General features: G+C 38.9%; 1 protein-coding gene across 1 annotated transcript in view; it reads right to left on the reverse strand.

Annotated features, from left to right (window-relative positions):
* Positions 1-3399: 3399 nt before the first annotated feature.
* The window catches only part of LOC138807125 (zinc finger protein 585A-like), an 86662-nt gene continuing 65110 nt past the window's right edge, over positions 3400-24951 (reverse strand). Inside the window, 3 exon segments of the mRNA XM_069992689.1 lie at positions 3400-3478; positions 12104-12194; positions 13392-13975. Coding sequence (XP_069848790.1) covers positions 3400-3478; positions 12104-12194; positions 13392-13975 — 754 coding nt within the window.

Genomic DNA, 24951 nt, shown 5'->3' on the forward strand with positions numbered 1-24951 from the left:
TTGGTGTCTTATTTAAGGATTTGCTGTTAAATCTAATGCCATAGGGCTTTCTTCATCTCCTGTCTTCTTCTCCTTTCCCTTTCCCTTTTGTTCCCTTCTTTCCACTAGTCTCTTGTCTCCTCTTCTTCCTTCTTTTCCCTGACCTTTGGCTTCCCTTCTCTCCCTCCTCCACTCAGTTTGTTTTCTCTATATGTCTGAGATGAGACTTGCTAGTATCACTACAATTAGGCTTCTAACTTAGAAACACATGTAATACACATACCTCACACTCCACCATGGCTTTCTTGAGCTACTATTGGAGCTTGAACTCCAGGTCTCACTTTGGCACGATCACTTGAGCCTTACCTCTAACGTGTTTATTAGCTGCTTAATTTGAATTGTTTTTCTAGGCTGGCTTACAGACCTCAGTTTCCTCCTTAGTAGCTAGGCTAAAATGACAGTCTTGAGCCAGAAGTGCTTGTCTTGTTTTGACTTACCTCAACATTTAACATTCACACTTAATTGGATACTACAATGAAAGGATTATTTTTACTGGTTTATGTGGAATTAATATTCAACCTAAACTGAAATAGTTTATCTTTCAAATTAAGTGTTGTATTATATCTCTAATAATTGTAAGTGTTCTTCTTACTGTGGTAGATTTTGATCACCAAGCAAATAGTTTATGCTGGAAATATTGTTTTATTATTAATGTAATTTAATATTATTATGGAGGTAATGCTTATAGAGATTAATAAATACTGTTTTTTCATACAGTGTGTTCCATTCCTTCACTCTCTGCCAATCCCTCCCTCCTATCTCTACTCCTGAATTGTATACTGTATTTTCATCACCCTATTTCCCTCAAATTCTATGGCTCTGCCACACCCTCCAGAAGATTTTCACATGAATACTCCATACATAATTGAAAGCACTTGTTTTTATTTCACAACTGAAGTAAGACAGTGGCTCCCTTTAATATTCTATAAATCATACTAATAGCATACATTTGTTACAGATCCATTCTAGTTCCCATGTGTTTGTTTTACTGAGAGATTATTAGAAACATATTGTTGGATTTTATTGTGTTTATAACATAGCTTTCTTTCTCATACTGATTTCTAGACAATTTGTCTTCAGATCTATTCTCAGTGTGTCTGTCTTGGTAAATATAACAGCATAGTGCTTATTAAACAGCATTTAAGTAAAGATAATGCCTTCCACATGTGTGTTTGTGGTGACCATTTTTCTGGTTGTTCAGTCATTAAGAGGAGTATTAGACACCAGACGTTGGTGGCTCACGCCTGTAATCCTAGCTACTCAAGAGGCTGAGATATGAGCATCATGGTTCAAAGCCAGCCCTGTTAGGAAAGCCATGAGATCCTTATCCCCAATAAAGCACTAGAGAACCAGATGTGGTGCTGTGGCTCAAGAAGTAGATCATTTGCCTTGAGCTCAAGAGCGGAGGTATAGCACCCAAGCCCTGAGTTCAAGCCCCATGGCCGACAAAAAAATAAAAAGAGGAGTATTCGTTCTCCAATCATAATGAGAGATTAAAGAAATTATCATTCTTTGGCCTTTTAACCATGTCTTTGTAGACTTTTCAGAGTAAAATTTTTATTATATAGATTGATGATATACATGTTATTATCAGTGCTCTGTATCTGTGGTAACACAATTTGTGCTGATGTTTATTTCTTCTCATATTATCAGTATCTGTATTTTCATTATTCATTTTTTTTTCAGGTATCATTATATAGAGTTATTTTGATTTCTTGATAATTAATGTATATTTCTTTGGATGGCTTATTGAGTTTTGTGAGTATATTTTCTTCAGTTCAAATCAGACAGTACCTGATATATTTACTATTTTTATATTACAATATAAATATGGTTTCATTTTAGTAATTACTTTGCTATTTATTATGTTTGTCTCCTCTGATACTTATTTCTTAGTTTGCTTTCATGTAATCTGCACACAGCCTTCTATACAGTGAAAATCACCTGTAATACAATTCCTGGCAATCTTCTATACACTGTAAATCACCTCTGATGCCTATTACATTTTAAATCCTACTAAATAGTTGTTATCCTGCATTGGTCATAGGATAATGCCAGGTTTTGCAAAGACTACATGATGACTATAGGTGCCATACTTTTTCAAATATTTTGGATCTATGGTTTGTTGAATCTGTGAAACAAACAAATATGCAAGGCATAATATACTCCTATGAAAATGCTACTACAGGGGCTGTGAAGGTGGCTCAGTGGTAGAGTGCTTGCTTTGCATGCATGAGGCCCTGGGTTCAGTTCCTCAGCACCACATAAACAGAACAAGCTGGAAGTGGTGCTGTGGCTCAAGTGGTAGAGCCCTAGCCTTGAGCTGAAGAGCTGAGAGACAGAGCCCAGGCCCAGAGATCAAGCCCCGTGACTGATGAAAAGAAAAAAAAATGCTGTTATGCAGTAGCTATACCCTAATCTGGTAGTCTGACTGTTTCTTTAATAAAGAAGTAACCACAAATTTTATGTACAGAATAAAGACCATCCTTAGGCTGAAGCACAGAACTTCTAAAGACGTAAAACATGTATCATAATTGTTGCTATTCTATAGAACTGCAAGAAAGTAAATTTCCCAAACAGTCTGATTTTTCTTATGGCAGACATAGGTAATTAAGTTGCTGGAGGTACTGCAGTTCATTATTAATAGGTACTCTAGTAGTTTACAGTATTCTCACAATACTCGCCTATGACATCATATAATATAGTTACTTTTCAATGAGATAATTCCATTTAAAATCTGAATCAATTACACTTTTTAATTTTTTGTTGGTATTCTTTGAACACAGGTCCTAACATTTGTCAGCAAGTTCAATATTAATTGATCCATATTACTAATCCGCATACTTTGGTTTAATTACACTTATATATTTATATATTGAATCTTCATGCTTTATGAATCATGAATATGGTGCTGTGTTCTCCCTTCACAAATCATTTTAGACAACTTACATAAAATATATGTTCTATACATTCCTTTATATTACCTAAACATTTGCAATTTTCAGGTGTATTTTCATGTTGACATCTTTCTTATTGTCTTGAAGCAGGATAATTTCTTGTAAGACTCTGCAGCTGGAGATGTGTTATTAATTAATTACCTTTCCTGAAAATACCCATAATCTGCATTTTTTAAAAGTGTGAATTGACTAAGAAAGAAAAACTTAAACACAGAAAAATATTATTTTCAATTGTAAAATATCAGTATTACTTTCATAATACCTTAGGGAGAAAGACATACAGTTCTCATAAATCCATTCCTACTTTGATATTTTAAAATCTTAAATTTTAAAAGATAATGTGTTACCTTCACAATAAAGAGTTTTTGGATATCAATTAAGTTTTTGTATTTTTTCCTATGACTCATTTTAGAGGTCCAAAAACATAGATGTTGTGATTAAGTCTTTCCAGGATGAATCTCTGTGTCAAATAGCAGTCACAACTAATGATACAGTTGAGGGAAGAGTGTGATTAGGAACACATTTAATTTTGAGCTCAAAATATAAGGCAGAGCTGATGAGAACTAATGGGAACCCTGAAGGATGAGGACTGAGGATTTCAATGAACCTGATGAAATGCATGCCCCGGGTGTCTGCTGAAGTTGAAGAACCCCACAGTTATTCTGAGCATTTTTATGCAAAATTATGAAAGTCCAAATGAGCTGCAGCATTTGAATATGGTAGAGAAGGGAAGGTAGTACAATAAGAGACCATATTTTTTAGACAGTATTGGAGGACACTCCAGTATCCATAATGAATATAGAGAAGAGTGTGATAATTCTGCTGTCCTTGCCCAAGAAATACTTGCTATTTATTATGTTTATCTCACCTGATGTGTATTTCTTTATTTGCTTTCATGTAACCTGCACACATCCTTCTATACAGTGCAAATCACCTCTAATATAATCTCCAGGGTATCTTCTATACACTGTAAATCACCTCTGATACATATTACTACTAAATAGTTGTTACAATATATTGTTCATAGGATAATGCCAGTTTTTTCAAAGACTGCATGTTTACTATAGGTACATACTTTTTCAAGTATTTTGGTTCTATGGTTTGTTGAACCTGTGCAACTAACAAATATGTAAGGCCTAATATATTCCTTTGAAAATGCTACTGTAGGTGCTGGAAAGGTGGCTCAGTGGAGAGTGTTTGCCTTGCATACATGAGGCCCTGGTTTAGGTTGCTCAGCACCACATAAACTGAAGAAGCTGGAAGTGGTGCTGTGGGTCCAGTAGTAGAGCAGTAGCCTTGAGCTGAAGAGCTGAGGGACAGAGCCCAGGCCCAGAGATCAAGCCGTGTGAATGATGAAAAGAAAAAACATATCACAAAATAACATAGTGCATATAATAATATTTAAAGGTGCTGGACACAAGTGTCTCATGGTGGTAAACCTGAGACCTGAGGATTGCGCTTTCATCCAGCCCTTTCAGAAAAGTCAATGAAACTCTTATCTACAGTTAATCACCTAAAAATCCAGGAGCAAAAACTAATGGATGGCTCAAGTTATAGATCCTTAAGATAAAATGATCAGGTACAGCACCCAGACAATGAGATCAATACCTAATATTGGTATATTTTCTGTGATATATGGAAATAAATGCTACTTTTAAAAATGGAGTGGAATTGTGCAAAAATGCATACTGTTCAATTAGTAATGAAATCAATTAAATCAACCATGTAATCAAGTAATGAAATCAATACCTGGCTTATGTAACTTTGACGTACATATATATATGTATATATACACATATTTATATATACATATATATACACATATATGTGTATATATAGATATACATATATATGTATGTATATATATATATATATATATATATATCACCTTCACAATAATTCTTGTAAGAATGCAAGAACAACAGAAACATAGAATAAGTTCTCCTATGGATGTAGGTAGCATTTGGAGCAGGGAGGGTAAGCAGACATGGTAAAGGAGGTGAATATGGTTAAAAAAGAAGTGTGTGTGTCTGTGTGTGTGATGTTTATCAATGAAACTTGCTGACATTGGGTTTTTTGTTTTCATTTGCTCATTTTTTGTTGTTGTTGTTGTTTGACATTCCTGGAGCTTGAACTCAGGTCATGAGAACTGTTTCTGAATTTCATTATGCTGAAGGCTACCACTCTACCACTTGAGCTACAGCACCAGTGCTTCTTAGGGGTGTTTGGTGGTTGTTGTTGTTTATTAGGTACTGAGAAATCAAACCCAGTGCTCCATGTATACTAGGTAAGCACTTTATCACTAACCCACATTGCCATCCCCAACCACACTGTTTTTTTCTTTAAATGTCAAAAATGTGCTTATTAATAACTGTCTATAAAACCCAGCAGCATTGTCCTTGTCAACATGATCAGAGTTTCCCAATCAGAGAGAGTAAGAGAGAGAGGCCAAGCACTGGGAACTAGGCTGGGTGTCAGGCACTTGACAGGCCTCATATCAAACACTAAGCACCCTGAGGCTGTGCTGAGTGGGACTGGGGAGGCCTGGATCCACCAGGAAGGCCCCTCCCTGCCTCACAACCACACTGTTTTAAAAAAGGAGGCAGAGCTGGGAGTGTGGCTCAGTGGTAGAGTGCTTGCCTTGCATACATGAGGCACTGGGTTCCATTCCTCAGCACCACATCAGCAGAAAGTTCATTGTGACTTATCACCAATTAAATGCCAGAAAACTAGAAGTGACATTCTGGCTGGAAGTGGTGGCATGGTAGCCTTTAGTAAAAGATTAGGGAATATGCCAGGCCCTCCCTGAGTTTAAAACTCACAACCAACAATTAAAAGAAAAAAGATACAATCATGAACAAACAAAAACCTAAATACTTGCTCATTGCCTTTGTTCTTCTATTTTTCTTTGTTCTTGAAACTGTATACTTCCTGTCATTCTATTTTCTACTTTCTTCCTTTCACCTTGGGGGATTGAACCTTGGGATTTTCACATCGAAGGTGGATACTACATACCAACCTATTCTTTCTTCTTTTAACATAAAAATTCTGCTTATAGGACAGGCAAGGTAGCTAAGTGGTACAGTGCTTGCATTGCATGAATGAGGAGCTGGGTTCTATTCCTCAGGTCCACATGCACAGAAAAATCTGCAAGTGGTGCTGTGGCTCAAGTGGTAGAATGCTACACTTTAGCAAAAGCAGCTCAGGGACAGCACCTGGCCTCTGAGGTCAAGCCTAAGGACCAGCAAAACAAAATGTCTGCTCATTTAGGCAATACTTCCCCTGCAATTTAAATGACAAACTTACAAGTGACTTTAGTTCACTTTCAATACTACTGTCCTCCTTTCCAGTGAGTGCAGGGGCCGCACACAGAAGAGACTCTATGCCTCTGCTGTCACTTGTAAACTAGCTGTTGTACAACAGTAAGCATCAACACATATATTTCTGTTCTTATTATTTTGAACACAATGGGATTTGTAAGGGTTGGTAAAAATAACTGAAGGAAACCTTTCCTTTTCACTTATTGGTTGTGATTGTAATGGATCGATCTATCTTGCTGAGGACTTAAGTCTGACACTCTTGTCATTTGAGTTCTCTCTGAACTACCTTTCAATTTGTTTTCTTCTTAGGACACACACACACACACACACACACACACACACAAATATCCTGAAGAATTTTAACTAGTTCATCAGACAATAGTTTTAGTACCAATTCTTCTTATCCACAGCAATTGTATCATCTACATTAGGCCACTGGCTTAACTTGACTAACAGGTCCCTGTGTCAACAGTCAGCCCTCCTGAAACCTGTGCACACCATGTCCCATGCTAGATTTGCCATGTGGTCCTGGTGGTGTACTGATGGGTAGCACAGGCCCTGTTCTGGGCTCCTCACTCTTGTCCCAAGGTGCTTGCCAGGCTTGCATATTGCATGAAGACTTTGGCACTGCGCTCCTCTCCTTGGCTGGCTCCTCACCAATCTTTTCTTTCCTGTACCTTCCATTTGAGTTCTGGCCTAAACTATGAGCCCAGCCAACTTCCAACACACCTGATGAAGTCTCCACATCAAACTATTGGTAACAAACATTTAATTTAGAATGCATGTATAAAGATTTGGCGTGGTTTTGCTCAGACCCCATGGACAAGTGAAGAAAAGATGGTTGGTTGTGGATGCCCCAGGTAGTGATCTTCTCAAAGTACTGAAAACTCTATAACAGGGACTTCATACAAGGATGTTTCTAATCCAGAAACCGACCAAAAAAAATTTAAAAGAACTTCACCATTTATTGGGGAAATAGGAAAGAGAGGTTAGGGTAAGATATTTCTCAAAGGAGCAGGAAAAATGTAAACTTAATACTATGCTAATTATGGGACAAAAATGACCTAGAGGTGGACAACAATAAAGATATAAGTGCTCAAGGTAATGGAAGGAGACCTTGTGTTATCCCTGAGGTTCTAGTGAAAATCCTATGATAGCCTTGTTCAGTACCCACTGTGCTCAGTATCCCAGCTTCTTTCCCTTCCAGTCACTCTGAGATGCATCATTCCAGGTTAACCTCAGGAAGAAACAAGGATTCATCTAAAATCCTGTTCTCTCACTGGGGTCAAGATTGCTTGGAACTGGAGGTTTTTGGTTAAATACTTAGATCTGGAGAGGACTCTTCAGGGTCATGACTTTGAGTCAAATGAATTGCCCCTGCTGATGATATCACAAAGTTCTGTAACTTAGATGTGACTGTGTTTGTATACTTTATCCAGTAATATTCAATGAATGGCTATTGAAAATAATCTAATTTAGGGTTGAAATCTTTGAACAAAGGCAGAACTCTTCTAAAGCCTAACTTTGGATATTGCTACAGGATGAACCTTGTGGTAGGACCGTTAACATTCTGAAAAATTATACAACTTAACCCACTCTTAGTGATTAGGTCTAGGGTGGATATGTACCCAAGTCATGGTTCACCACTTCTCTTCTCAGGACATAGGAGCTTTTAGAATGAGCTGAAAATAAACAACCTGTCATTCACCCCTGGGAATGGCCTTGAAATAAAGTGCCATCCATAAGGGAAGAACAACAAAAGTGCTTCTACACATCTGGACAGAACAGACTGAAAAGAGTATATCTCTAACATCTGTGTGCACACAGTGGAAGAGCATTGTCTTCTTGTTCAAATATATTGGTATTCTGGGATCTTAAATGATCACTATTGACTCCTTCTTTTCTTATGATACTGTTTCAAGTATACTGAAATATTTGGCCGCATTTTATATGTTGAGATCTCTCTTGGAATGTCTAATTCCACACCTTACAGGTGTGGATCGCATTGTCTACATAGTAACTTGAACCTCTGCAAGGACCTATGAACTAGTCAGAAACATTAAGGTATATCCATGTGCATTCACTTGAAAAGATACCCCACTATTTGTGACAATTTATCATTACCATTATAAGACATTTCAATATATACTTCAATTGAGGGACAATGACTATCCCTATGGAGTATTTTAGGTTTCTACAAGAATGGAAACTTTCCTTCACGAAGGCCAAAGAACCCATTTTTACAAAATATCTTCCTTGGCCTTGGAGTTCTTTCTACTCAGGGCCTGGGTACTGTCCCTGAACTTTTGTAATGAAGGAACAAAAGTGATGACAGACTATCAACTTGATTCACAGCACTACTTGTGGGAAATTTGGTGATAATTGGCTATAACAGTCTCACAGCATTTCCTACCTAGTTGGCCTTTCAATTGTGATTTTAAACCTCATACTCTTGAGCAACTAAGAATTCCGATATGAAGCACCAGGGCCCTGTTAGATCAGGAGATCTTAACTACTTGATCTAAGCAGGACTCATGGTTTCCACAGAATAGGATATAAAATTCATAACATCATATAGACATATGCAAAGGTCCTTTTACAATCTCAATAAAGGACTGTTTACCTATCATTCTGTAAACCACATCCAAATTCTTCCACTAATCATTTGGAAGAATGCATTGTTTGCACAGATCATATTAGTGATCCTCAGTTTGAATTCAGGGGCAAAAATCTGTGAGGCTTACTTTACCTTCTATACCAGATTCCCTTTTGTATCACTGATTTTTCACCTTAGCGTCTTGCTTCTTTGTCTGGGCCTTACAACACACTAATTTTTTTTTTTTTTGTCAGTTGTGGGGCTTGAACTCTGGGCTTGAGCGCTGTCCCTCAGCTCTTCAGCTCAAGGCGAGCGCTCTACCACTTGAGCTACAGTGCCACTTCCGGTTTTCTGGTGGTTTTATTGGAGATAGGAGTCTCACGGTCTCTCCTGCCCAGGCTGGCTTTGAACCGCGATCCTCAGATCTCAGCCTCCTGAGTAGCTAGGATTACAAGTGTGAGCCACCAGCACCCAGCCACACTATTTTTTTTTTAATTTAATTTTATTTTATTTGTGAACATACTGTACAGAGGAGTTACAATTACATGGGAAGGATAATGCGTACATTTCTTACCAAGCATTGCAGCCTCCTCCTGTGTTTACCCTTCACATCCCTTCCCAGCCTCCCCCCTCCCCCCAATCCCAATCCTTCTCCTTCCCCCCCCCCACACCGACGTTGTAAAGCTCGTTTTGGACATGACAACTTGTACTTCTCATTGTTGCAACAGGTCCACCTGTATCCTTAAACAACTGGTTTTTCCCCATCTCCTCCACAAGTTATACTGACATCAAATATAGTGAAAGCAGGGGTTATACTGTGGGGGAGGGACATACAAAGCAACAAAGAGATAATCTTATAAATGTGTTAGAAACACATGCATGAAAGAAAAAACATTAAAATACATATCTAAGGGTTCATTTTCCTGACCTCACATTATCTGACCTTTTCTGCTTGACTCATACATATACTAGATATTGCAAATAAGGGAAACCATGGGACCTATGTTTCTTTGGGCCTGGCTTACCCACACTAATTATTTTTAATGCCTCCAGGATATCTTTTTTTTTTTTTTTTGGGTCCAGTTGTGGGGCCTGAACTCTGGGCTTGGGCACTGTCCTTCAGCATTTCAGCTCAGGGCTAGTGCTCTACCACTTGAGCCACAGCACCACTTCCGGCTTTTTTCTTTTTGCTTATGTGGTGCTGAGGAATCGAACCCAGGGCCTCAGGCATGCAAGGCAAGCACTCTACCACTGAGTCACCTTCCCATCCCTCTCCAGGATATCTTTAATTACATAACTATACAGTGGCATCTATCTTGGTTCTAGAAATTCTAAATTTAAAAAGTTCAACCTTTGTGTTTCTGTAAAAGAAGACAGTATATTTGTTGGAAACCAAATTTTGGGAGATGGAATACTGGAGTCCTTATTACACAGCTAGCCATCTGCAAGCAGCCTTATGTAATAAAGACTTGTCCACAAATACATTTAGACAGCTTAGAAACAGGACAGAAAGGAAAAAAAAAAAAGAATAAAAACAACAGTAAGAAACCAATGCCAGGCTGGTAAGGTGGCTCAGTGGTAGAGCACGTGCTTCGCATTCATGAGGCCCTGGGTTCGATTCCTCAGAACCACATAAGCAAAAAGAGAAAAAAAGCCAGAAGTGGTGCTGTGGCTCAAGTGGTAGAGTGCTAGCCTGAAGAGCTGAGGAACAGCACCCAGGCCCAGAGTTCAGGCGCATGACCAGACCAAAAAAAAAAAAAAGAAAAGAAACCAATGTAGTGCTAAGAGAGTAATGAATTGGCACATTAGGATGACCAGAGACAAGCCAAGAGACTGGACACAGGACATGATCACAGAGACATGTACCATGGCATCTAGTGCCACTGCTGGTCCAGCCTAAATAAGGCCTAAGCAGGAGGCAGGTCTACAGGAAATTCCAGTCCCAGGCACTGAACTAACAGATGGAGTAAAATATCAGCCAAATGCTCACCACTGCTTCCAGGGAACCAGCCACACCCATCAGTTGGGTGGCAAGTGATGGATGGGGGCATCTCCTTTCCCCTTCATGAAGACAAGATGCCAGACCCCACCATCCACCAGGTGGCCAATAGGGCACCAGTCACACCTGACCTCCTTACTTAATATTACTGAATTATTAAGTCAATTTATAAAATGTTACAGCCTCCTTATCATTTTGTAAACAGTTCAAGAATTTCCTGTTTGTAAAAGCCATTTGTCCTGAGCCCCAACCTCTGAAAGAATAATTCTAACATTCACCAAAAATTAAACATTGTTCTTTTGAATAGTTTATTTCTTCCTTTTTCCTCATTCCTTCCCTTCCTCTTTCCCTCTCTCACTTCCCTTCCTTCCTTCCTTCCTTCCTTCCTCTCTCAGGGCCTAGAACTGATGCTGTAGCTCAAGTGGCATATGATTTTACTTTTTTGTTACCTTCAATTTTTGTGAGAGATTGATCAATATCTTTGTGTGCTTGATTATTTCCCCTAATGTCCTATCCACTTTGGCCCTCTATGAGATAACACACGTGAGACACATCATCCACACTGGTGTTTTGTAATAGCTCACTCAGCAGAACAACTAAATGGGCTAAGAGTGAATCAATCACAAGTTGCTCATCACCAGTGATTAATTAAAGAAAAGAGCAAGCACTGAAGACACTTTGGGGTTCTCCCCCAAGGCAAAATGCAGAGATTCTAGTCTTTATTAATCCATCATATTTTTTTAAAATATGTATTTTATTTGTAAAGATACTGTATAGATTGTTTATACCATTATATGAGTTAGGTCATGAATACATTTCCTATTGAGCATTGTTACCCCTCCGAGAAAGACTTCAGTACTATATATGTACTGCAATAAGGACTAATATCTTCCATTAGATCTTCCATTCAAAAACTGAACTGGAGTAAGTAAGTCATCTGTACTATAAGGCATGGATCACACATACAGAAGGTGACTTAAGAGAACAGTAGAAAAATGGTTGTTCTCATGTTCTTGCCTCCTATCATAACACTCTTTACTCGACTACTGTTCCCCTAACTATGTTGGAGATGATCTCAATCCAGTCCCAAAGGGCCAGAACTCATATTTCCAAGAAAAGTTTATCAAATAACTCTTATACACCATTCCTTAGTATAAAAGACACAAGTTAATAACTTCAATCTCTGAATTACCTGTTGAGACTGCTTGTTTCTACATGCTTTGGATAATATTGAAGGACACCATCCCCACTCAACACGATGAGAAATGTTGGCTCAAAGAGAGCTGAAGAGTGAAGAATGGTTTCCCATCACACCTAACTTACCTCTGCCATGAAGAATGTCTCTGTATAATTGACAGAGGTTTTCTGACAATGATTTTCCTACATTGGGTTTCTTTCCGGAGTGAATGTTTTAATAATTGCTGAAGGTTGGCTTCTGGTTGAAAGACTTCCTCTCATGTTTATATTGAGAGAAATTCTGTCATGTGGCCAGGTCTCTGATACCTGTACAGATGTGACTTCTGGCAAAATGTTTTCTATACTCATAGTTTCTCTCCTGTGTATGATCACACATATGCTGAGGACTCAATTCTGATTGAAATTCATTTCAAATAGGTTCTATTTACTACTTTATTTTCTCCTATGTGAGTCAGTCCTCTGATGAACACTGAGGTATTCTTTTCAGATCGTAGGATTTCCACATTTGTAATATTTTTAACATTTCTCCACTGCATGTTCTATGAACTTGGATACATGAATACTTGGTAAAGGACTTTCCACATTTCTTATATTTGTATTTTCTCATCTGTGTCTGTTCTCTGATGCAAACTGAGTTATGACTTTTCTAGAAAACCTTTACATTTTTCCTACAGATGATTTCTCTCCTCTTTGTGTATGTGCGTCTTGTGAGAAAGAGAGTGTGTGTGTCTGTGTCTGTGTGTTCTGTTAACCCAGAGCTGTGTCTTCTATTTGAAGGACTCCACATCTGCTATATCACAAGGTCTCTATCCTGTATTAGTTCTGTATTGCAATTTCAGTTTTCTTACAGATCAAAGGTTTTCCCCATTTGGTACAGTCCTAAGTTATTTCATTTGTGTGAATCAACTTATGTGTGTTAAGCTGTGACCTCCAGGTCTTTCCACACTGGTTGCATTCATAAGGTTTCTCTCCTTGTGTCTGTGGTGGATGTTAAGTTGTGCCTTCCAGGTGAAGGAATTTCCATGCCTGCTACATACATAGCATTTCTCTCTGGTGGATTTTTCCTGATGTACAGAAAGGTGTATTTTCTGGGTGAAAGACTTTCCACATAGCTTACATTCATAAAATTTCTCTCCTGTGTGTGCTCTCTGGTGGACAGTAAGTTGTAGTTTCTGGCTGACAATCCTTCCACACATATAACATTGATAAGGTTTCTTTCCTGTGTGTTTTCTGATGGACAGTGAGGTTTGACTTCTGGGTGAAAGACTTTCCACATAGCTTACATTCATAAAATTTCTCTCCTGTGTGTGTTCTCTGGTGGACAGTAAGGTGTATCTTCTTGGTGAAAGATTTTCTACATATGTTACATTCATAAGGTTTCTCTCCTGTGTGTGTTCTCTGGTGGACAGTAAGGGTTGACTTCTTGGCGAAAGACTTTCCACACACGTTACATTCATGAGGTTTCTCTCCTGTGTGTGTTCTCTGGTGGACAGTAAGTTGTGACTTCTGGGTGAAAGACTTTCCACACAAGTTACACTCATAAGGTTTCTCTCCTGTGTGTGTTCTCTGATGGACAGTGAGAGTTGACTTCCTGGTGAAGGACTTTCCACACAAGTTACATTCATAAATTTTCTCTCTGTGTGTTCTCTGGTGTCTAGTAAGATATGCCTTGCAGGTTAAAGACTTTCCGCAAATGTTACATTCAAAAGGTTTCTCTGTTTTGTGTGTTCTCTGGTGCCTAGTAAGCTTTGATTTCTGGGTGAAAGACTTTCGACACACGTTACATTCATAAGGTTTCTCTCCTGTGTGTGTTCTCTGAGGGACAACAGGGTGTGTCTTCTCAGTGAAAGACTTTTCACATTGTTTATATTCTTCAACTACAGAAGACACATGAGGACTGTATGCAGCACACATCTTAACAGGTTCACTGAAAACACCCATGTTCTGACAGCCAGTGAACTTTTCTGTCCTCATCCCTAAGGAGTTCGCATTATTCTTAATCAGTTCTGACTTCTGTATGGAGCTCAAATGAAAACTTCTTACAAGTCTCACTTTTTCCTCCCCTGAGTTACTATTCATGATTGCTACTTCAGAGAGATATTTATTGTGACTTTCCTGACAGGTGCTAATCACATCCTCCATTTCAGGGGCATCTAAAATGAGTAATAGAAAGATAGACAAAAACATAAATGAGATCTATAAATTCCTTAATGTAAAGATATTTTCTCCCATCTGTTACAAGATTTTCAAATATCAAAGCATTGCTTTATGCAGAAATATACTTTTCTCTGCAATGTAGTAATTAAGAAAGTAGTACTGACATTTTACAATGGAAAATAATGTTTTTCTGTGTTTAAGATTTTGCTATTTTTCTCAAGGAAATATTTACTGAAAGTATTCATCTATGTACTCTTAATGCTTTGATTCTGAATCTCCCTCCATGCCTAGCACGACTGATAAGAAATTGTCCGGATCAGAGGATAGCAGCCCTAGCATACACCTATTTTCTTCCTACCTGCATAATACTAGTTTAAAAGAAAATGAGATCTCCTTTCTACATTTCTTATTGTCCTTTAAGAATGACTTCTCTACAGACAAAGAGAATTGCTAACATTAAGTACACTGGCACACCAAATTCAGTTTGTCTCCACGTGAATTCTGGATTGACAATACCTTGATACAAAGGATCACCTAGTTCTCTCCCACATATGACTCAGGGGCTCTAGGAATACTATCACTCTGTAAAGCTCAAGATAAAGAGATCAACTGGACTCTGGATTTATCATCACCATTCAAGATGCTTTAACTCACCTGTGAAATTCTTGTCTGAGGCTTCTCTTACCCATGGTTCTGCCCCTTGCTCCAGCTTCACAATTAATTTAGGTTTAGGAACACAGTGCCCTGTGATTAAGAAATAGTGGAGAACTGCTGTTCTTGCTGGGTCATCATTAATGTAAGGTCGCAGACATCCTGTTCACAAGGTTGCTCCTAAATCTGGTGTCTTAATTGTTTTTGTAGGGGGTGGGTCCAGTTGTGGGGCCTGAACTCTGGGCCTGGGAGCTGTCTCTCAGCTCTTAAGCACAAGGCTAGCACTCTATCACTTCAGCCACAATGGCAATTCCAGCTTTTTTTTTCTGATTATGTGGTGCTGAGGAATCGAACACAGGGCCTCAAGCATGCAAGGCAATCACTCTACCACTGATCCATCTTGCCAGCCCATGGTTTCTCAATTCTTAACAGCTCCATGGTGGAGTTTCCCCCAGCTTTTAGTTTATTGTGCCAATTGTGTGGCTTGAACTCAGCTCTTTTGCTAAAAGCTAGCATTCTACCACTTTGTGTCTTGGCTACATTTATAGTTTTTGAATTGTTAATTGGAGATAAGAGTCTCATGGTCATTTTTCTACAGTTGCTGGCTTCAAACTAAAATCTTCAGATTTCAGCCTCCAAAGTATCTAGGATTCCAAGCTTGAAGCACTAAACCCTGTGTCAAGTTTGGCTTACAAATGCACACTTTCAACTACTGATTTCCAGATCATACTGTCAGTAATAATGTATATTCTCTCTAGACTGTAGATCCACCTATAATAATCACCCCAAGGCTGGGAACTCAGTCTCCTATTAGTGGATCATAGTTTAGAACTTTTGCCAACTACTGATTTGCCTTCTTAAAGAATGAGAATAAAATTAGCTCTTGAGTTACATATAATGAAGGTGAAGTTTCCCTTACAAAGAAATGACACTTCCCGTGAAGTGGAATGTTTTTTTTTTTTAAGAAATGTAATGATGCAAAGGCTTATACCTGTAACCCTTCAATTAGGAGGTGAGATCAGAAGAGGCAGGCTTGAAACCAACCTGGGCATGGAAACCCAGAATATACCCCAAAACAAAAGCCAAAATGGAGATGTGGCTCATGCAGTACTATGAAAGGCAAACAACACAAAGCTCCCACTAGCAGTTTTTTACCTGGGAATGGACTGGAATCTTATACTTAAATATCATAAATAGTCAAATATCTACAAAATAAAAGCACTTGATATTCCAATTAAAAGCGACCTTTGCTTACCCAAGGACATTAGGTTGCTATAGGTCTCCAGCATTACATCTCTGTGAAGGGTTCGCTGACTAGTATCCAGATCCCGCCACTCCTTCCAGGTGAAGTCCACAGCCACATCATCAAATGACATCAGCTTCTGTAATGGCATATTTACATGAAGAAATCAGACCTGGGTCATGAGAATTCCAATCTGGAATTTCATTATGCTGCAGGTATGCTTTTGTCTTATGTAAAATGTTTGCAGCTTGCTGTGTTCTCTATTCACTGGCGAAATTAAATAGCAAATTAGAAATATTTGACAACATATAAACCTGGTCATTAAAATGCACAGATTGGCAGGGCACTGGTGGCTAATGCCTGTAATCAAGGTTCAAGGCCAGCCCAGGCAGGAAAGTCCCTGAGACTCTTATGTCCAATAAACCACCAGAAAACTCAAAGTAGCACTGTGACTCAAGTGGTAGAGCACTTACCTTGACCTGAAGACCTGAGGGACAATAACCAGGCCCATAATTCAAGCCCTGAGTCCAATAAAAAATTACAGTTTCTCTAATGCATGCAATCATATTTCTGCTGCTGGCAATAGAGACAAGATAAAAATTCTAAGGACACATGGCATGACAACATTAAATCTAAGGAGGTGTCTTAAAAATTATATTATCATTTTTTCATAAAATTTTAGTACATATCAGTTTGACAGTGAATTAATCTAATATTTTTTTCTGCATTTACATATACTGCTCCACCATAAATCCTAATTAGACCTTCTATTAACAAGTACTCTCATAAGCAAGCAGCGCACATTCAGGGTATCACGTGGAATACAGAACATAGAACATTACTAGATCTATGAGAAGCAGTGTCCACATGAATGTTAAAAAGCACTAATAGTACTCCAGAAAATAGCTAATGATTTATTTGGCCCTGATAAGTTTTGATTGAGTTCCCACATAAAAATATCCTAGGTTAACCATGTTTGGTTTAAATATTAAATATTGAAATGTGGTCATAGATACTCTGATATTAAAATCCTATGTAAAAAAGAACTGCTACCATGAAGTTTTGTAAACTTTGCCTACATTCTACAATACAAAATATAGATGAGAGGGGAATAAAATACTCCTTTAAAAGATTTTCATTTTAATAGGCTTCATGGAAGGTGGAGGAAAATGTATAGAGGCTCAAGGAACACTCAAGATGACAAAAATGATAAATATGACCAAATGCTCAAATGTGTCACATATTCCTGAGTCATTTCTCCAGTAGATCCCTAAGGATATATTTCCACTTGTGCTAGTTAACAGCAAAATTCCTCAGAGATCAAAATCAATTCCTCAGCAATCATCTGTGAGAGTTCGCAACAAGTGATATTTCTAATAGAGAACACCTTGTCACTGTATTTTTTAAAAATCAAAACCAGTTCCTATCATAAACTGTCAGTGAATGAAAATATTCAAAAGTAGCGGGAAGGAAAAACAAAACAGAATACAACATCAAATGAAGTTAGACCAAAGATAACAGAATCAGGAGAAAACTGATTTTCTTGTACTGTATAAATTGGGGGAAGTAAGTACTTTTCTGTAGGGAACTCTGAAATTGAGCTGAAGGGGAAAAGGTTTGAGAGGTTGGAATTCCAGCCTGACAGCATTGAGAGCACTGAGAGCTGGTCACAGAAGGCTTAAAAGAGAATTCTGGAGAGGGTTATGAGACTGGAGTACAGGCCTTTGCCTTACTGTTGAAAAGATAGCATCTGAAACTGAGGTGCTGTTGACCTTGAAGGCTAGGTAAGGTGAACTTCATGTCTGCATTTTCTCTGGGAGCCAGTCTTCTGTCTCAGGAGAATGAGGAAACATGTTTCCCTCACAGACTGTTGTGGCTCTGATTGTACTATAAATATAGATACTTCATTTTTGCATGTTATCAATAGTAATCTTCCTTGTGTGCACTCAAGGAACTATGCTTGCTTGCTGGTACCCAGGGACCAAGTACCAGAGAGTCTCGGGACCCCTGGTTTCTCCTACGTCTATTCATTTATGTTATTTCTCTAATTTTCTTTGTTTCTGGAATCCTGTAGAACTCTCTACGCAACATTTTTCCTATACAATGGGTAAGAAAAATGTCAATGCTAAGAGCAATGTCAGCAAAATAAGATCATTAAGAAAAGCTATTTCAGCCGGGCGCTGGTGGCTCATGCCTGTAATCCTAGCTACTCAGGAGGCTGAGATCTGAGGATCGTGGTTCAAAGCCAGCCCGGGCAGGAGAGACCGTGAGACTCCTATCTCCAATAAACCTCCAGAAAACGGGAAGTGGCGCTGTAGCTCAAGTGGTAGAGCGCTAGCCTTGAGCTGAAGAGCTGAAGGACAGCGCCCAGGCCCAGAGTTCAAGCCCCACGACCGACAAAAAAAAAAAAAAAAAAAAAAAAAAAAAAAAAAGAAAAGCTATTTCTCGGATAGATCATTTGAAGAAAAGAAACAACTGAGACACATATGGAGGAAAGAGGGAATGAGAAAAGTAAGAAAAATGATAGAAAGATAGATACAAAGATAAAGAGAAAAATAACCAACACTAGTGAGTAGAAAATCAAAAATAGAGAGAGAAAATAAAGGAAAGAAATCTTGTGAGGATACTTTAGAAAACAAACAGGAATTTGTAGAAAGACCCTAAAGTTTAGCAACAAACATAGCCTAAGTTTCAAGTAAGACCAAGACCATGAAGTCGTCCAACAAGTATATATAGAGAGTAATTTAACTACATATAGGTTAATCATTCCTTAAACACATGAATGTGTGTGTGTGTGACCACAACACTATTTCAGCAACTCCAGGAAAATTTCATTGAGATAGTTTAATGGTACTCATGAGGATGTGATCTGGTTGTGATCTATCCTTCACCTTCCATGAGATGTAACCTGCTCGGTGTCATTACATCACATAACAGATTTGATTACATTTTATGACAAGACGAAATCTAGACATTCTGAAGGCAATCTGCATTCAACTTAGAAAGAATATAACCATTTAATCTGCTAAACCTACAAGCAATCTTTATCTGGTAATCTATAAGCCATCTTTATCTGATTTATGAATGTGCCCCTGAGGCTGAATCTGTGTGGTTGGTAATGTTTTAAATTCTTGGATATCTTTTGGTCCCTATAATGGGATGGAAAACTAATGAGAAATAAAAAAACAACTCACCAGAGATCCATTCATTCTGTCTTGCTGCTGACAATGAGCAGAAGATTCTGGAAGCATGGCTGGGATATAAGACAAATGATCTATTCAGAAATGAATCTGTGAGATTTTGGGGCCCAGAATTTCCTCTTGCAAACATAATACATGGGCTGGAAAACGGTAAAGTCATGTTATAAGAAAAGAATCTTTAATGTCTCAGGCAAAGCATTCAAGTCTCCAATAAACACAAATCCAGTCCATTTCCTGGTAGATAGATATTATTAAACCAAGTAATTTCTATATTTATATACATACTACATTTGTAAAAGTGAATGTTCCTACAAAAATTATTGATTAACTGAAAGCAAAAACATATCACATTGCCACTAAAAGTAGTTATTACTGAATATACTTCAGGATGTATGAACTACTTTTTTTAATGTAAAGGTATCCTAAGAATCCATTGGAATTTGTGTTCTAACTCATTCATTTACATATTTAAACACCATGGAAGACATGTATGATGTAACTCAGTAGTTTTCACCCAAAGTTATAGAGAAAAATATATACAGAATATATTTCTTGTGTTATAATATTTCAATCAGGGTTGTCAAATGGCACATTTCACTATACCCATTGCAAACCTATGCAATGACTTGCAATTTGCCATTTAACATGGTTTGGCCAAAGGGACATGAGTAAAGATGAGGTAAACCCAGGTTTGAGAAGTCCCTAATGTTCAGTTCCCTAAACAGTCATGGGAAGATCCTTGGCCATCCTAAAGATACAACATAAAATAGTCCATATAGGAGTGACACACCTGAAGATAAGCATCACCTACAAAGCATACAACCTTGAGTAAGACATATTACCTCAAGTTTTCTTCTGTGATTTTTCCTTAAGGCCATATGTCCCCGACCAACACTTTCTGCACTACCAGGCACAACCAACCGATTAGAGCTAGCATTAGCAAATCCATAGATGAGACATTTAAGATAATCTTGCATGATTACATACTAAAAATCATAGTGGTAACAGTCTGAATAAATTAGCAAGAAAAGGATTAGGGACTAGTACATGAATAGATACTTTCAGTCATAACAATTATGCCACCATCGCAAACCACAGCCTCAGGTATCCTCTGATATCTAGGCTCTGGTTTATTCCTCAAGCCAGCTGATCATGACTTCTATGAATTAGTTACAATCCTGAAACAACACAAAATGACTGAGAGTGGTGTAGGAAAGAATACCACGTGAATCTGGTGCTCAGTGAAGTAGCAACAATTTTTGCATAAGGCAAGGGAAGCTAGCAACATCTTCCCCTTCCTGTGCTTTTTTGTTCTTCCCTTTAGGGCTTCTCAGAATTGACAAGGTCTGTCCATTTAGGATGGAGATTCCTATTCATAGGGTACTCTGCTTCAAACATTGCTAAACTTCATTCCTAAAAATACAGGACTAGCACTCACTGCTCCAATATCCTGTGTAAAACTGTTTCTAGAAACAGGGTCATGTACAAACACCTATGAACTCAAGCCAGGAGATTAAAACCTCAAGCCAAACAGATTAAAATATCTCTAGGAGAAAGAACACAGAAGCCCCAAATACAACTGCAATGTAAGAAGACTCAAGGCAGGCACACACCTCACAATTTCACCAGAATTCTTCCTGTACTCCTCTTACACCTGGGCAAAGCAAATAAAATCACATATGTTAATAGAAGAATCCCTTGGTCTTGGAGTCCAAATGCACAGCTCTTGGGCTCTCCTTGTCTGCAGAATCACCAAGCTTGGTCTCAGACATTTGGGAATCAGGTTCTTGCAGCCCAGAAGCTAATGGCAGCACAAACACCTGAACCTCAAGCAAATTATCAACCCCAGACTGGAGAAAAGTGTGGAGGGGAAAGCGGGTGCTTTGGCTCAAGTGTAAAGCTCTCCTTGTGAGCTGAGGAGCTCAGGAACGGTGCTTGCAGGCCCAGAATTCAAGCCCCACCAATGACCAAAAAAAACAGAAACAGAAAAAGAAAAAGAAACCCGTGGAGGACAGACTCCGGCAGCAATCGCACAGTTCCTACCTGACATTAGTTCCAAAGCTTGAGATTCCTTCAAGTTACACCTCCCAAGCTCCACTGCACAGAGCTGGGTGCCTGCCTCCTGGCTCCCACCTAAGGAAGGCCAAACTGTACCTCAGGGCACTGCCAGCAGCAAGGCAAAGGAAAGAATCCAGAAGGGGCAGATTTGAAACGCCCATGGGGGGCGGGGAGATGCATGCGCAAAAGGATCTCTCCTCCACTTCCGCCCTCCAAAAAACAAAAACAACTCAGGACTTTCAAACCAAAAGTTTTCCAAGGAGACTACAATTCCCACAATGCTCTGCGCCATCTTGCCACACTTCTGGTCACAAGAGTGCGTGGATGCATTGCGATTTTTCTCTCCCTGCTGTGGAAGCTGAGTTTCTTTTTCAAAACCAATGTTTCCTTCATGAAATATTGTAAGGCCAACCAGAAAATGGATATATATGGGGAGAATTGGATGCATTGACTTTTTGGTACTTAGTTCTAATAATGAAATTGAGGTTATGAGACTGTGTTTCTCATCCATTTTTTTGTTCTATGCCTGTGTTCTGCTGAATGTAAATTATATCTCTGTTTAGCTTTACATTGTTTAATACCTCCCCTCTCATCTTACAAAGCTACTCATAGACACTGAACTTATACCGGGTCATTTTCCATTGCTGTAATGTACACACAGGCATAGAATAGGAAGATGGTTATGTGGATATGCACCATAATCCTTGTGTTGATTTGGATTTCGCAAAAATCTAACAATTAATTTTCCAGAAAATCCCCAATTCTATCTATTAAATGAAAATGAGTTTTTGGCTGTTTCTGAATTTTGCTTTTCATTTAAGGGGTTTATGTTTTTTTCTTTTTGCTGTTGGTCCTGAGGCTTCAACCCAGAGTTTGGGCAATGTCTGTGAGCATTTGCTGTGCTCTACTTGGATTTCCTTTAGTAATTTCTTCAGATAACTAGTGAAAAATTTCCTCACAGGGATTCTTAAGAGCATGGCACATTTCCCCGATTTTCCTACAAAGAGAGTGGTTTGGGGGTCAGAATGAATGCAGGTGAGTAGAAGAGTGAAGTTTAGTGTAGGTCTATATTGATGTGAATCTTAATCATTTACAAACCACTCTGCTCTTGTCTTCTCATTTTGCATGTGAAAATCTTTAGAATTCTTACCTCTTCTCTGATCCTAAAAGTTCCTCTCAGTAGCTTTAGGCTACATATCTAGGGGACCTCTGACTTGTCCTCTCAGACCTTATCCATTAAGCTGTGGAATAAATCTTTGTCTTCTGCCACAGTCCCATCAAAGCCCAAGCAAGATTTCTGTGGACCAATGGGTTAATAATTAAGGATACAGAGAGATGGCTGATGGCACAATTCTGCTATATTTCTCAAATGCTTGTGTAATATTGGTCTAGGCCCACTCTGCCAAAAAGTGCAAACAGCACACATCTTTCTTCATTCTATTTCAATCTATCTTTTCCACCAAAGCCTCCCTTCACTTAAAGCCCCAGGCCAAACAGCTAGAACACACACTTCCTCAAACCAAGAAAGGGCAAGGACTTGCAGTCCTGAGGGTGGGAGTCAATGGCTGTGAATCCTTTGCTCACAGTTTGCCTGCTCCTGGCAGGCACCCCAGGGTCTGCATCAGTCTCCCTCTCTCATAATCAGAGATCCTATACTTGTCTCTTAAGGGTTTATTGTGATTTTTGGTGAACCTTTACATACACTATAATTGTGATGGTTTGGATTGGAAACTGTCACAACTGATTTTAGTGCTCCAGTGTATGTGTTTTCCATGTCTCTTTTGTGGACCTGAACTATTCCTCATGAAAATGGGAATCAAAGGGCATATTTGGATGTGTAGACTTCAACTTAAAAGCACCTCTATTAATATAAAGAAAACCTAATTTCATCCTGTAAAAGTAAATTTTTGAGATGTGAGGAGAAAAGGATCAGAAAGAACTTTAGTGCTTCCAAGACAACATGTGAAGGGTAGTTTTCATTGTTCAAGCCTATATTTCTGATGCATTTATTTATTCTTTTATCCTTTTTTTTGTTTTTTGGTCGGTCATGGCACTTGTACTCTGAGCCTGGGAACCATGTCTGAGCTCAAGTGCTCTACCATGTGAGCCACAACACACTTCTGGATTTCTAGTGGTCACTGGAGATAAGTGTTTCACACATGTTGGTGGCCAGGCTGACTTTGAACTGGGATCCTCAGGTTTCAGCCTATTGAACAGTGAGGATTACAGACATGAGGTACCAGCACCCAGCTTGCATTTCTTGTGTTTTATGTCCCAACGCTGGGGCTTGAACTCTGTCACTGAACTTCTTTTGCTCAAGACTAGCACCCTACTACTTAAGTGACAATACCACATTTTGCTTTTCTGTGTATGTGGTAGTGAGGACTTGAACCCAGGGCTTCATGCATGCTAGGTAAAGCATACTACCACTGCTGGGGCCAGCCACAACTCCAGCAGTGCTCCAGAAGAACAAGGGAATAATAATGGAAGAGACAGAGACAAGGCCAATGATGAATCTCTCTTATTTCAGCAATATCATTAGCTATAGACATTTTCTATATCTGTCCAGTTCTTGCATCACATTGTTCTAGGACTCAATGTGGCAACAACTGCAGATCATATGCATCCTTCCTCAGTCTAGTTCAACCTTTGTCCACCAAACTCCTACAGGTAAGGCCCCAGGCCCAGAAGCTAGAAGGAACACACCCTCCTATGAAAAGGGCAAGTACTTATAACCCTGAAGGTTGCAGTCCATGGTTGTGGAGCTTTTGCTTACACCTTGCCAGCTCCTGGCACCTCCGGGTCTGTAACAAGTCCTCCTTTTTATTTTGTAAATTGAGCAAGTGTCTATCAGCCTGAACCTGGAAAAAGCAGCAGATCATACAGCTCAGGAAGAACGGAACAAAAAGGAATACCAAAACAAGAAACAGGAAAATGCCTAAGAAATGGTAAAAGGAGTGCTATTTCCCAGGTTGAATCCCTGCAGGAAATGGAGAACTGATGCAGCTAAGTCTTCAGGGTGTGCTACCTATAGGGTGGAGTGACCAATATCAGATTTCTGACCCTGAACCTGCATAACGTCTAAGCTTAATTTATCAAAGGAGGGTTGGGAAGGTGGCTCAGTAGAAGAGCACTTGCCTTGCATGCATGAGGTCCTGAGTTTGAATCCTCAGCACCACATAAGCAAAAAGAAAAAAGCCAGAAGTGGCACTGTGGCTCAAGTGGTAGCCCGCTAGCCTTGAGGAGAAGAGCTGAAGGACAGCACCCAGGCACAGAGTTCAGGCTCCATGACCGGACGCAAAAAAAAAACTTATCAAAGGACTAGATTGCTCAAATATGTCACTGGATATTGGCCCAAATCATATTTCCATCCTATTTAAGAGGAATAACACAGATGTACTAACCATTAGCATGGCACATCATTTTTAACTGGGTCTTTAGCACATCTACCTGATTATCAACATACATCATTGCTGTTTCCAAATCATAAAACATATCACAATCTTTTTATCTAAGCCCACCTGCATCCCAGGG

Source organism: Dipodomys merriami, unplaced genomic scaffold (assembly GCF_024711535.1).
Source record: "Dipodomys merriami isolate MVZ:Mamm:240054 unplaced genomic scaffold, mDipMer1.0.p SCAF_411, whole genome shotgun sequence".
Taxonomy (NCBI): Eukaryota; Metazoa; Chordata; class Mammalia; order Rodentia; family Heteromyidae; genus Dipodomys; species Dipodomys merriami.